The 14980-nt window shown below is 42.5% G+C and overlaps 1 protein-coding gene across 4 annotated transcripts in view; it reads right to left on the bottom strand.

The window, feature by feature from the left end:
* The window catches only part of CLASRP (CLK4 associating serine/arginine rich protein), a 531120-nt gene that overhangs the window by 8990 nt on the left and 507150 nt on the right, over nucleotides 1-14980 (bottom strand). For all 4 annotated transcript variants that reach the window (XM_029620007.1, XM_029620008.1, XM_029620009.1 and 1 more), the window contains one exon: nucleotides 4958-4982. In XM_029620007.1, the coding sequence (XP_029475867.1) occupies nucleotides 4958-4982 (25 nt within the window). The remainder of the gene's footprint in view (nucleotides 1-4957; nucleotides 4983-14980) is intronic.

Below are 14980 nucleotides of genomic sequence, written 5' to 3'. Positions count from 1 at the left end.
AGCCAACAAACTCTGCCCCAAAGAGACAAAAACCATCAATTGGACTCAAAAAAAGAAGCAACCTTGGTTCTCACCGGAACTTAAACGAATGAAGCAAGACCTCCGACACAAGGAAGGCACTTGGCGGAAGTCCCCCAACTCTACAACATTGTCAGATTACAAACGAAACATGCATCTTTACAGGATTTCTCTCCTACAAGCAAAAAAAGACTATTACGCCAGCAGAATCCATGATATTCAGTATGACGCTAGGGCCCTGTTCTCCTATGTAGCTCAACTCACTAAACCCTCTGCCCCTACCATTCCTGACGATCAGGCTCAATCCAAAGTCAATGAACTCGCACTCTTCTTTCAGGATAAAATTGCAAACACGCTAGCGCTTCTTCCTACTAACCCAACACCACCAGCTCTAAACTTCACCACCACATACTCCCCCAGAGCTACCCTAGAGTCCTTCGAGCCCACCACCCCTCTGGAGATAGAATCAACACTCAAGAAGCTGAAACCATCCAACCACCCGATGGACCACATCCCAACAAAACATCTGCTCCTTATCCCAGGCACCATCCCCAGATCTCTGGCCGACATCATTAACTGCTCCCTCGCCCAAGGAATATACCCGGATGACCTTAAAACAGCATCTATTAAACCTCTTCTGAAGAAACCCAACCTGGATACTAATGTGCTCTCCAACTTCCGACCCATATCCAACCTTCCGCTGCTAGCAAAACTCACCGAGAAGGTGGTGAACACACAGCTTTCGGACTACTTGGAGGAGCACAAAATCCTATACCCCTCCCAGTATGGCTTCCGCAAGTATTCAAGTACTGAAACCCTCCTCATCTTGCTAACAGACCACATCCTCATGGGCCTAGATAAAGGGATTTCATTCCTGCTAGTTCTCTTAGACATCTCCGCGGCGTTTGATACCGTGAACCATAGCATCCTTCTCAATCGTCTCTCAGACATTGGATTATCTGGATACGCCTTCCAATGGTTCAGCTCATTCCTCAATAATAGAAGCTCCAAGATCACTATCAACAATAAAGAATCTCCTAACTTCAAATCTACTCTAGGTGTTCCCCAAGGCTCCTCTCTATCCCCCACCCTACTGCCTCTCTGCCAGCTCCTCACAAACCTTAACCTAATTCACTACTTATTTGCTGACGATGTTCAGATCCTGATCCCTATAAAAGAATCCCTTCCGAAAACGCTCTCCTTCTGGGAGAACTGCCTTAAATCCATCAACCACTTACTCACCAGCCTGAACCTGGCCCTCAATGCAGCCAAAACAGAAATCCTTCTCATCTCCACCGACCATTCTACCAGCCATGATCAGACAACCTCTATTCCTCAGACCACTCAAGTTAGAGATTTAGGAGTCACCATTGACAACCATTTGAACCTAAAAAAATAAATCAACAATATTACTAAGGATTGTTTCTTTAAGCTACAAGTTATGAAAAGACTCAAACCCCTCCTCCATCTCCAGGACTTCAGAACTGTCCTTCAGTCAACAATATTCTCCAAAACCGACTACTGTAACACTCTCCTCTTAGGACTCCCGATCTCTGCCACTAGACCACTCCAGATGCTCCAGAACTCAGCAGCCAGGATATTAACCAACACTAACCGGAGAACTCATATCACTCCTATACTTAGAAACCTACACTGGCTACCTATTAAATACAGAATTTTGCACAAAGCACTCACCATTATCCACAAATCCATACACAACCAACTACCTTTAGACCTTCAGTTCCCACTCAAACTATACACATCTGCAAGACCCATCAGAGCGGCACACAAAGGAACCCTTCAAGTTCCCCCAACTAAATCCACTCGTCTAACCTCCACGAAAGAACGGGCATTCTCCACAGCTGGCCCCACCATCTGGAACAACCTGCCGACTGATCTAAGACTGGAACCCTGCCTGATCACCTTCCGAAAAAAACTCAAGACTTGGCTTTTCGTCCAAGCCTTCCCTCAAGCCTAACATCGCAACAGTTCTTTCAGTTAGCCCAATAGTCTAAATGACCGACACAGCCACTGTATAGTCATACGTTTTCTTTCTCCAGTTTTTTCTGTCCTTTATTTCCTGGCTACCCTAGCCCCCAAGTTCATTCTCCCTGTTATTTGTATCTGCGCTTCGGCCTTCCTGTTATATGGTTTTTGTTAAGTTAACCCCTAAGTTTGATGTAAACCGGCCTGATATGAAGCTTGTCATGAAGTTCGGTATAGAAAAATGTTAAATAAATAAAATAAATAAATCTCGACTTGGATCCAGTCATGTATTCAAATCCCCGCTTGATTATGCACTGCACTAGTGCTCTATAAAATTGGTTCTGTTCTTTGTTAGGGCCATATGCATTGATAAGCACTAGCCATCTCCTATTTAGAGAACATTCCAATAATACCACTCGTCCATCAGGGTCTGCTTGTGTATTATGTATGACCAGAGGGACAGCTTTGTGAATTAAGATACAAACTCTGCTTTTAGAGTTATAGGAAGCAATCTAATTTGTCCTACCCAATCTCTAAAGTTTTTTATGCTTAGCAGCTGTCATATGTGTTTCTTATTACTATTTGAGCATATTGTTGCTTGAGATGATTTAACACTCTTCCGTTTTTTGGTATACAATTGAATTAAACAATGTTCAACTGACTCACTAAATTCATTAAGGATTTTAAAAATGTTGAGGATAGTTTTATAACATCTTGCATAGGCCTGAAGTCTGCATGTAGAAAGTACATACAGGTTTCAGTCCACATTTTCAAAGTGGACTTGCATTTTGTCCACACAGTCCACTCTGAAAATCAGCAAGTGTATGAGGAACCCACTGCGATATAAGTGCACACATTTCCACTTGCTTGGGAGCAGGCGAAAATATGTATGCGTACATTTACATGCATACTTTTGCAAATCAAGAGTATGCGCATGAATGATTTCTCCAATCCAACTCCGTCCCCAGGCATGCCTCTTTCTAGTATATGCAAAAGTACATGTAAAATTGTTTTCGCATGTACTTTTATGTACACAACCCTGGGACAATTTTCTAAAAGCCCATTTAACGTGCATAAAAAACATGTTTTATGCATGAAATATTTTTGAAAATCAGGCCCATACTGAATAAGATCAGAGACAACACTGTTCCCTGTTGAACTCTACTACACATGTAACACCCATGTGCTACAAAAAGAATGTATTGTGTTTCATGTGATTTTCCCCTAAGGGAAATACTAGAGTGGGTGGAGGAGCAGGGAAAGTTCCAGTTAACAAAAGGTTATCTGTTGTTAAAAATCCTTGACAGAGTCTAGCTCAGCCCCTTTGGGCGGGGTTAATTGACTGGTATACAGTATTATCCTTGGCTAGGACTCTTTCAGAGTCACCAAGCCAGGAGACGAGGCAGTTGAGACTCTCTCTTGGGGTTATAGTGGAAAGGAGAAAGAGTTGGGCAGAGATATCCCACAGGTGTCTCAGAAAGCCTGAGAAATGTGAGGAAACATTTGAAAAAGTTAATCTTGGAGTTTACAGAGTGAATTAATTCAGTATCAGAAAAGAGCATGTGCCTGACTGGAGACTCTAAGCTGGGTTGGGGAGCTGCATTCCATCTACAGAAAAGGAGTGAGTTGCTTTGCAGCCATTCTAAAAGTTGTAACAAATTGGATTTAAACTGTTGTGGACAGGGCTGGTGCTAGCGATTGTGCTGCCCCGTGCAAACAATTTCCATGCTGCTTCCCCCCTCCACCCCCAGGGCTGATGCGAGGAGCTCAGCCGCCCTAGGCAAACCATCGTGCTGAGCATCCTTCTCCTGCCCCCCCCCCCCCACCGTCTTTCTTTCACGGGCCTTCCTGATTGGGGGGGGGGGGGGGGAGGCGGGAGCTGTGTGCATGCAGGCGTGCAAGCACACGCAAATGGAGTCGGGCCTCTCCGATGGCTGCCGGCAGCTTGAGTGTTGGTGGCTTGCACATCCTTCGACTGCCGACGGCCCCGTGGCCTCTCCTACTGCTGCTGGCTCGCTGCCTCCCCTGGGTGTGCCATCCCGTGAAAATGCATGGTATGCACACCCGGTTGCGTCGGACCTGGTTGTGGATGCTAAGGAAGTGAGGCCTAGTTCAAGGCTGAAGAGAGATTTGAACATAGAACTGTAATTCACTTTGTTCTGAACTCTGAAAAGGATCGAGAGTAAAACTGATTTTTTTTCTGGAAGTGTGATTTGTACAGTTTTTGGATTGACTGAAATAAATTATCTTCTTCTTGGTGTACATACTCTGTAGAGGACAGTGAATTTGTGAGATGTCTGTGTGAGTGTTCTTGACTCAGTTTGGCCCTACAGTTCATCTGTCCTCAGCCCATGACCCAGCTGAGATTGATTTCCTCACTTTGGGTAAGTTATCCCAGGTGCCCCTTAGCTGAGAAGGTGACCCTAGATGGACAGGGGGTTACACACAATTCCCCATAATGCTGAGAACTCCTTTAAAAAAATTGTACGTAAGCTAATGTAATTGCTCTGAATGCCTATGGCCTCTAGACATGCAAGCAATATTTCATAATCAACAGTATCAAGCAATCCCAATAATAGTCTGAACTCTTATTTGCAGTGCATAAATCATTTAACAGGAAATCAACAGCATTTCAGTACAATATTTCCTGAAACCCTATTGTTTAGTCTAATCATTGATATTCATTTATTTGACTCCCTAGTTGAATAGCCTCTCCTTTTTCAATCAGTTTGGAAGGGAATGAAACAGACTGGGCTCCAATTGTGTAATCTCTGAGCCCAAAGATGTTTTTCTGTTAAAGGTTTAACTACTGCTGGTTTTTTGGCAATCATATAATTTTCCCTCTTGTAACAAGAAGTTTATAATTCAAATGACCCTTCTTTAGACTGTAAAATTCAAGTAACCCATCTGTGGGGTATATAAATCCAAGCAGTAAAGGAAGACAAAATCTCACCTTCTGGATGAATTGTATTCTCGACCTGAAAAATAAAAGGGACATTTTAGAACATAGAAATCAGGGACTATTCACAGTTTGCTTTCTGACTCACCCCTTCCTTGACAACTGAGCCATGGTTTGCTGCTTCCCGAGGCACTAAGCAGCATCAGACCTAGGTTTTGAAGAGGATAACAGCTGACTTGGCAGTGGAGGTAGAGGTGTATATGTAAGTGCAGCAGTGGTAATATTGGAGCGGGTGGCTGTGCTGTTTCCAGGATGAAGGCTAGAAATTTCAGGCCAGTTAGTATGACTTAATTGGTGGGAAAATTAATTAATTAATTATTTTTATTTATTTATTTATTTATTTATTTGCATTTTTTTATATACCGAGGTATAGCAGAAGTTGCCTTCACTCCGGTTTACATTTACAACAACCTGTTACATTTAAAGCATTTAACAGAAAAACGGAAACTGGTATAGAACAAAAGCTTAAACCAATCAAGATATACAATAAAATTAGGTATATATCAGTGCTCAGTCATGTAAGGGGCCAGCTGCTGCAGAGAAAAATCGAGAAGGTTTCTGGGAGTCAGAAAGGTAGTCATTGGAGGGAGATTGCATGCAATGGGAGGGGACTGTAGATTTATCCTATGCAGTCTTTGAGTGTGCTGTCTATGAGAGTTTGGCTGAGTAGCCAGGTTTTAAGATCTTTTTTAAAAGATTTAATGTTTTCTTGAGAGGTCAGGTGATGAGGTAATGAATTCCATAATTTTGGGCCAATGATGGAGATGGCTCTGTTTCTTGTGGAGGACAGTTTGGCATGTGGAAGTGATGGAACCTCTAGTTGAAGTTTACTTGTTGTCCTTGTCGTACGAAGTGACCTATGTATATGTATGATGTTATCCAGGGCTGTGTAGTCTGCTTTATGAATTGTTTTGTGCAGAATTGTAAGAACTTTGAATTCTATTCTTTTCTCTACCGGTAGCCAATGTAAATTGTTGAGTATGGGGGTTATGTGGTCAGATTTTCTTTTACCAGTCAGGACTCTGGCAGTGGCATTCTGAAGTAACTGCAATGGTTTTAAGGTCGTTTTAGGTAGACCAATCAGGAGAGAGTTGCAATAGTCCAGACTGGTAAAGATGAGGGCTTGTAAGACGGTTCTGAAATCATGGGGGTGAAGCAGTGGTTTTAGGTGTTTGAGTATTTGGAGTTTATGGAAGCCCTCTTTTGTTCTTGTTGTAATGTGTTTTTTGTAGTTTAGTTCATTGTCTAACCATATGCCTAGGTCTTTTACGTTGTCTTTAAGTTGAATGCGAATGTTGTCAATTTGGAAGGGTGGTATGGTTATTGATCCTGAGTTTTTTCTTACGATTAGAATACATTGAGTTTTGCTCCTATTTAAACAATTTTAGGTTGATTAGCATGTTTCGAATTGCATCAAGGTGTGAGGCTGCTCTTGACATTGCATCTTCTATGGAGGAAAAGATTGGAATGAGGAGTTGTATGTCATCAGCGTACATGTAGTAAGTGATGCCTAGGCTTGATAGGAGTTGGCATAAAGGTAGAAGGTAGATATTGAATAGTATGGGCGATAGTGCAGACCCTTGAGGTACTCCTGTTTCAAGGGGGATAGCATCAGATGAGTTGTTGTTGTAGGAGGCTTTGAAAAACCTGTTTTTAAGGAAAGAGGTGAACCAACTTAGGGTTTTGCCCGCGAGCCCAATGATTTCTAGACTAGAAAGAAGCCTTTTGTGGTCCACTGTGTCAAAGGCTGCGGAGAGGTCAAGGAGGATCCTTAGGTACCCTAGTTTGTTATCGAAGCCTCTTAGTATGGTATCAGAAAGGTTGAGAAGGAGGGTTTCTGTGCTGAAGTTTTTCCTAAATCCGTGTTGGGTGGGATAAAGTATTTTGTTGTCATCAAGATGTTCGTTGAGTTGTTTCAGGACCGCCTTCTCCGTCAATTTAGCAAAAAGGGGTAGGTTAGAAATTGGGCGGTAATTGTTTAAGTCTTCTGGGTTGAGGTTTTTCTTTTTTAGTAAAGGCGTGATTGTAGCAATTTTTAGCTTGGTAGGAAGCTCGCCTTCCTCGAGTGATTTGTTAATGATTGCTGCGACTGTCGGGGCTATGGGATGAGCGATTTCCTTTAGTACTCGGGTGGGTATGGTGTCCAAGTCATGATGCGCTGGGTTTATTTTTCTCAGCATTTTTTCTGTTTCCATATTGGAGATAGGTTCGAAATCAAGCCACGGAGATATGTTGTTTGTTGAAATTTGATTTTGAATGATTGATGGGGTGTTGAAGGCATCAGTTATTTTGGAGATTTTGTTCTTAAAGAAGATAGCTAAATCTTGGCTTAAATTTTTGGTTACGGTTGCGTTGGGGTTGATGTTATCGGCGATGAGGTTGTTTACTATGTTGAACAGAGATTTGGATTTGTTGGTGGAGTTTTTTATTTTTTTACCGTAGTAGTCACGTTTTGTGTTCTGGATTGATTTTTTGTAGGCAGCTAGTTGTGTGCGGTATTCTCTGTTGTGATACGGGCTGTTTGCTTTTTAGCCATTCTTTTTCGATTTTCCTGGGGGACGTTTTCATGTTTTTTAGAGTGGTATTGAACCAAGGATTTTGTTGTTCTTTTTTGTTCTTTAGTCGTTTGACTTTCTCTGGGTTAATGTTGTTTGCGGTTTCTTCAGTGATTTGAGACCAGGATTGGATAGCGTTGTTTATGTTTGATAGATCTAGATTTGCTAGTTGATGTCCCAGCTATTGTAGGAGAAGATCAGTTTGAAATGGTGGTCAGTATTTGAAGATTTTTTGTGTTTCATTATTTTTGGTTGAGTTGTTGTAATTCATTTGAGTCTTGCATAGTAAGAGATGGTGATCAGACCAGGGGACTGGATTGTATGAAATGGATGTATCTGAGAAAAAACTATTGGTGAAAATCAGGTCCAGAGTGTGTCCTGCTTTATGTGTGGGGTTATTCACTTGTAGGATGAAATTTAAGCTTGATAGCATGTCTAGTAGGGTTTCGCAGTTTAGTGATCTGGGGTTGGCATCTGTATGGAGGTTGAAGTCGCCAAGAATGATAGTTGGTTTTTTCATGTTGATGTTTGTAATAAGGAATTCAAGGAGCGGAGAGATGTTACTATCTAGAAGTTTGGGTGGGCAATATACTAGGCAAATTTGCAGATATTGAGTCGAAGAGAGCTATTTCATATTATTTTGGGAGGTTATGTGGGATCATTTTCATTCAAAGATTTTTTTTATAAGAAGGAGTAGACCACCTCCTCTTTGGTAATTGCGATGGATTGAAAAGGTATCAAGTCACTGTTATCAAGTTGGTTCAGAAGTACTTGATCGGTATTTTTGAACCAGGATTCTGTTATGGCAATGAAATCAGGGTTTTTTTCTTGTAATATGTCTGATATTAGCATGTGTTTTTTGGTTAAAGATTGAGCATTGATGAGGAGGAAGGTGAGACAAAGTATGTTTTTGTTATTTTTCATTAGAGGGATGTTTATTAGGTGTCTGTGTCTGTTTTGAAGATGAGGGTTAGTTGGTGTCGCCATCTTTGGAGAGTTTGTGCTAGGGGTTGAGTGAGGTCTGGGTTATGAGTACTGGAAGTTGATTGAGGCTGAATGAGGTCTGGGTGATGATAGCTGGAGGCTGAATGAGGTCCGGGTGATGAATGCTGGAAGTTGATTGAGGCTGAATGAGGTATGGGTGATGATAGCTGGAGGCTGAATGAGGTCCGGGTGATGAATGTTGGAAGTTGATTGAGGCTGAATGAGGTATGGGTGATGATAGCTGGAGGCTGAATGAGGTCAGTTGATGAGTGCTGAGGGCTGATTGATGAGATCTGTATGAATGCGGAGAGTAAAACTGTAAAGATCTCAGGGAATTGAATTAATGTTGTGGTAGGAAAAAAGGTTGTATAGGTGCAGATATTCTTGTCCTGGGACTGGGTCTCACAAAGGGGTGCACTAAGGGGCACGCCCCTTAGGTCGCGCCCCTTCGGACGCGCGACGCCTGGCGCGAGACGCCGTCAGTGAGCGCTTACATTTAAAGTTCTTCCCGCTGCCCTCTGATTGGCTGGGAGCTTTTGGGGGGCGTAGTTCTCACTCACCGCGATGTGAATTCTTTTCTTTGTTTTTTTATTTTTTGGTTTTCAGTTCTCTCCCGATCTTGTTTTATTTTCTTCAGTTCTCTGGTTTGTTTTGATTTTTGGCTTCCTCTGCACGGTTCCCTTATAAGTAAAGGGTGAGCGGGCTCTCGCCCCGGCTGGATCGTTCGAGCCCCGGCAGAGGAGGTGGTGACAGAGTTGAAATCGGGAGTGGGGGCAGTAGAGAGGGACGCCGTTGGTGAGCGCTTACATTTAAAGTTCTTCCCGCTGCCTTCTGATTGGCTGGGAGCTTTTGGGGGGGCGTAGTTCTCACTCACCGCGATGTGAATTCTTTTCTTTGTTTTTTTATTTTTTGGTTTTCAGTTCTCTCCCGATCTTGTTTTATTTTCTTCAGTTCTCCGTTTTGTTTTGATTTTTGGCTTCCTCCACACAGCTCCCTTATAAGTAAAGAGTGAGCGGGCTCTCGCCCTGACTGGATCGTTTAAGTCATTATGAAGGAAAAGATAATGAAATATCTTAAATCCAGTGGGAATCAGAATCCAAAGCAGCATGGTTTTAATACAAGGAGACTCTTTTAGACAAATTTGATCAATTTCTTGATTGGGTGACCAGAAAATTAGATCAGGGCTGTGCTCTGGATCTGGTCTATTTGAATTTCAAAATCTATCATTGAAAAAACAATCAAATAGCGAAAAAATTCCACTATAAACAATCATTTAATTCAAGAAGGCACAAGTTGTAAATTATATATTGATATTTATTTAACATTTTTTATATACCGAAGTTCATGTAGCAAAGTTACGTATCACTTCGGTTTACATTATAACAATAAACAAGCATGTAAGAGTGCGATTACATTAAACAGGGGAAAAAGACTTGGATTAAACAGGGTAATAAGACCAAACGTATAAATAATAATATAATACGATTCTTTTGCTAGCTTGGCTATATTACTGGGTGTGTATTTGATTAATTTAATATACTGAGTATGGGGTATATAAATGTGATTAAGGAATGTACAGTTGTAATGTTACTCTACTATATAATCTTATCGGTAATCTGATGGAGAGTCTGAAGCATGGTTAGGTGAGGTAAGAGTAAATTCTTGGCTTTAATTAAATGCTTGTTCGAATAGCCAAGTTTTGAGTCTCTTTTTGAAGGTGATCAGGCATTGTACTTGCCGGAGTTCTGGAGGTAGAGAGTTCCATTCTGCAGGGCCCGCTGTGGAAAGAGCTTGCTTGTTTATTTAGAGCGGTTTTGATGGGTGGAGCGAGGAGAGAATCTCTATAGGCTGCTCTTACCGGTCTGGATGGTACGTGTAGTCGAAAAGGTATGTTGAGGTCCAGTGGGATGAGGTTGTGAACGGATTTGTGTATGATAGTCAGAACTTTAAGTGATTCTAAACTTAATTGGGAGCCAGTGTAGGTTCTTCAAGACAGGGGTAATATGATCTCTTATGTTGGTCTTAGTCAGAATCCTAGCCGAAGCATTTTGGAGCATTTGTAAGGGTTTAATGGTGTTAGTTGGGAGGCCGAGTAGAAGTGAATTACAGTAGTCTATTTTTGAGAAATGATTGCCTGGAGAACTGAGCGGTAGTCTTGGAAGTGGAGGAGCGGTCTGATCCGTTTTAGGATTTGCAATTTATAGAAGCCATCCTTGGTGGTATTATTAATGAATCTCTTTAGGTTTAATTGATTGTCTATGACGACTCTGAGGTTTCTGACTTGGAAGGAAAAGGATGGTTGAGTGAAGTGTGAGTTGGACATTGTATATTTACTGTCTTGTGAGATGAGGAGTATTTCGGTCTTATTGGTATTAAGAATTAGATTAAGGCTTATGAGCAGGTTGTTGATGGACTGAAGGCAGTTGTTCCAGAATTCTAGGGTTTTTTGTAGAGAAACGGTGACTTCTCTGGTTGAGGAATTGGTCCGCAGATGCATCCTCCAAAGCTCAATTAGGGGTTTTACCCTTTAAAGGAAAATTATTATTTGGTAAGGAATTGGAAGATTTAATTTTGTCACTAGGGGAAAATAAGATGCACAAATTGCCAGAGGACCGTCCTAGACCTAGAAGCTCTTTTTCATCTCGCTCTCGTTTTCAGTCTAACAGAAGATTTCGTTCTTCTCGTCCGTCGGCTCCTCCAGCTAAACAGTCTTCAGGTAGACAACAGAATTGGTCTCAGTCCTTTCGTGGCTGCCGCTTTGGTAGACCTGGAGCTTCCCAAGTCTCAGGAGGCACAAAGTCTGTCCAATGAGATAAGGCCGGTCCTTTCTCCGGTTCCCGTCATAGGGGGCAGGCTGTCTCTGTTTTACGAAGAATGGGCCAGATGTACGTCGGATCAATGGGTTCTATCAGTGGTAGATCAAGGTTACGCTTTATATTTTGTTCGGCGGCTTCACCACTTGTTCTTAATTTCACTGTGTTCTTCCCTACAAAAGTGTCTCATAATCCAAGACTCGCTACAGCATTTAAGCGACCTAGGAGCTATAGTTCCAGTTCCAACATCTGAACATCGGAAAGGTCGTTATTCAATTTTCTTCATCGTTCCCAAAAAGGAAGGAACCTTTCGTCCCATTCTCGATCTCAAAAGGGTCAACCGTTGTCTAAGGATTCCAAAGTTCCGGATGGAAACTCTTCGATCTGTCATAGCTTCGGTTCACAGAGGAGAATTTCCAGCATCTATCGACCTTACTGAAGCTTATCTTCATATCGGCATTCGATCCGATCATCAGAAGTTTCTCAGGTTTTGCATTCTAGGGCAACATTATCAATTCAGGGCTCTCCCGTTCGGATTAGCCACAGCTCCCAGAACATTTAACAAGATAATGGTTGTGGTGGCCGCTCAACTCAGGAAGGAGGGCCTGTTGGTACATCCGTACCTGGACGACTGGTTGATTCGAGCAAAGTCGGAATCTCTTTGTTATTATACAATCAACAGGGTAATCAGCCTTTTGCAGTCTCTAGGCTGGGTGATCAACGAAGACAAGAGTCACCTATTACCTTCCCAATCTCTGGAGTTTTTGGGTGCACGGTTCGACCCTCGTCAAGGGATAGTGTTCCTTCCGGAGCATCGCCTTCTCAAGCTTCAATCACAAATTCGAGACTTACAGTCTATTCCTATTCCTTGTGTGCGGGATTACTTGATAGTTTTAGGTTCAATGACCTCTACTCTGGAGTTGGTTCCCTGGGCTTTTGCGCACATGAGACCACTTCAGTCTGCATTGCTTTCACGCTGGAATCCGGTTTCGGAACTATACCACCTTCCCCTTCCTCTTACAGAGACGGCTCATTCCAGCCTAGATTGGTTGTTGCAGACAGCGAATCTGCAATGAGGTGTACCGCTAGAGATTCCGAAATGGACTGTGGTCACTACCGATGCCAGTCTTTCAGGCTGGGGGGCGGTATTTCAGAATACATCTGTTCAGGGTCAGTGGTCCGAAGAGGAAGCGCAGTGGTCGATCAATCTTTTAGAGACCAGAGAGGTTCGTTTAGCCTTAATTGCTCTTCAACCTCTCCTTTGCGGGAAGTCGGTATGGGTTCTTTCCGATAAAGGGACCACGGTAGCGTACATCAACTGTCAGGGAGGAACCTGAAGCTTCCTGGTAGCTCAGGAAGCACAACAGCTGATCGCCTGGGCAGAGCAACATCTGCTCAGCATCGCAGCCTCACACATTACCGGGGTGGACAACATTCAAGCCGACTTTCTCAGTCGGCATCATCTCAACCCAGGCGAGTGGGAACTGTGCGAGGAAGCCTATCAAATGATATGCCACAGATGGTCCACTCCGGCAATGGATCTCATGGCCACATTTCAGAATGCCAAAGCCCCTTAGTTCTTCAGCCGCAGGAGGGAAAGAGGAGCGGAAGGAGTAGATGCTCTGGTACTTCCTTGGCCAAGGGATGTTCTTCTCTACGTGTTCCCTCCCTGGCCTCTGATCGGCAAGGTTCTGCGTCGGATAGAAGTTCAACAAGTCGACGTTGTCTTAGTGGCTCTGGAGTGGCCTCGTCGTCCGTGGTTCGCGGACCTGGTCAGACTAGCACTGGACGGTCCCCTTCGATTTCGAGATCTTCCGTGCCTTCTGTCTCAGGGTCCGGTTTGTTTGAAAGAGGTCGAACGCTTCTCTCTAGCAGCATGGCTTTTGAGAGGCGTCGGTTAAAGAATAAAGGTTATTCAGATGCTGTATTGACTACTTTATTGTATTCTAGAAAACCTTCTACATCTTTGGCTTATGCAAGGGTGTGGAAGGTTTTTGAATCTTGGTGTAATGAGCATCAAATAGATCCAGTTCACTCTTCTGTATCCAATATTTTATCTTTTTTACAAGACGGTTTAAGCCAAGGGTTTGTCCTGTAGTTTCTTACGGGTACAAGTGGCAGCGCTTGGATGTTTTCGTGGTAAGGTTCAGGGATTATCCTTGGCTGTGCATCCGGATGTAGCGCGTTTTCTCAGAGGTGCGCAACATCTACATCCTCCATTTCGGAATCCTTGTCCTGCTTGGAGTTTGAGTTTGGTTCTTAGGGCTCTGTGTTCTGCTCCCTTTGAACCCCTTAATCATGTGACTTTGAAGGATCTCACATTGAAGGTTGTGTTTCTTGTGACCATTTCTTCAGCTCATAGAATTTCAGAGTTGCAGGCCTCGTCTTGCAGAGAGCCTTTTCTTAGAATTTCTGATACAGGAATTTCATTATGGACTGTACCACCTTTTTTACCTAAGGTAGTATCTTCTTTCCATTTAAATCAGTCCATAGAGCTTCCGGCTTTTCCGTGTTTAGATCATTTGTATCCTTCCTCTAGGGATCTTAAAAAATTGGATATACGACGAGCTCTGTTGTGTTATCTTGAAGTTACAAACAATTTTCGATTGTCTGATCATTTGTTTGTTTTGTGGAGTGGCCCTCGCAAAGGTCATAAGGTTTCGAAGGCTACAATTGCTCGTTGGTTAAAAGAGACAATTCGTTCAGCTTATCTTCTAGCTCATCGTGACCTTCCTGAAGGGTTGAGAGCTCATTCTACTAGGTTACAGGCTACCTCTTGGGCAGAATGTCAGTTAGTTTCTCCTCAGGAGATTTGTAAAGCAGCGACTTGGAAGTTGTTGCATACTTTTGCTCGTCATTACCGCTTGGATGTTCACGCTCCAAGTTCGGCAGCCTTCGGAATCAGCTCTGGTACATCCCAGGGTCTGGACTGATCCAGGTACGTACAGGGAAAGGAAAATTGGTTCTTACCTGCTAATTTTCGTTCCTGTAGTACCATGGATCAGTCCAGATGCCCACCCTTTATGTCTCTGTATTATAGTTATCTTTTCAGAGAGTCCGCTCATTCACTGTTTGGGTGATTAAACCGCCTTTCATGCGGTCTATTTTTCTTAATATTTTTTTGTTTATTCCCAAGATTTTTTTTTTGGGATTCTGCTTCCATTTAGGATTTGTGAGTTGGAAATTTGTTCTCCTGATTAGAGAGCTAGTTAATATGTTAGCAGTTAAATTTCTGCTTTGATACTGGTCAATACTGATTGACTGCAGGTGGTGCTCCAGGGTATACGTCAGAGTCATTAGAATGTTTTCTCTGCCTCCCTCTGCTGGATTGGTGACATAACCCAGGGTCTGGACTGATCTTTGGTACTACAGGAATGAAAATCACAGGTAAGAACCAATTTTCCTTTTGAAGACCTTTCTATTTAAACAGGTCTGTGCAGACTATTATTAATGAATATAAAACATAGTGGAAACTGGTATTCAGCTTTTCTGCTTTTATTGTTTTATTTTAAGTGCACATTGTATTTTATGTTTACATTTCTTTTTTTATGTATTCTTTATTGAGTTTAACAAATTAAATCAAGATAATTCTCTTGACAATAAATCAAATGTATACAACATAAATTTCATATAAAACTAACCTAAGAATACCACCATCTAAGTAT

This window comes from Rhinatrema bivittatum, chromosome 11 (assembly GCF_901001135.1).
Source record: "Rhinatrema bivittatum chromosome 11, aRhiBiv1.1, whole genome shotgun sequence".
In the NCBI taxonomy this organism is placed as follows: domain Eukaryota; kingdom Metazoa; phylum Chordata; class Amphibia; order Gymnophiona; family Rhinatrematidae; genus Rhinatrema; species Rhinatrema bivittatum.
Note: the sequence above shows the minus strand (reverse complement) of the source record. Positions and strands in the feature narration are given on the sequence as shown.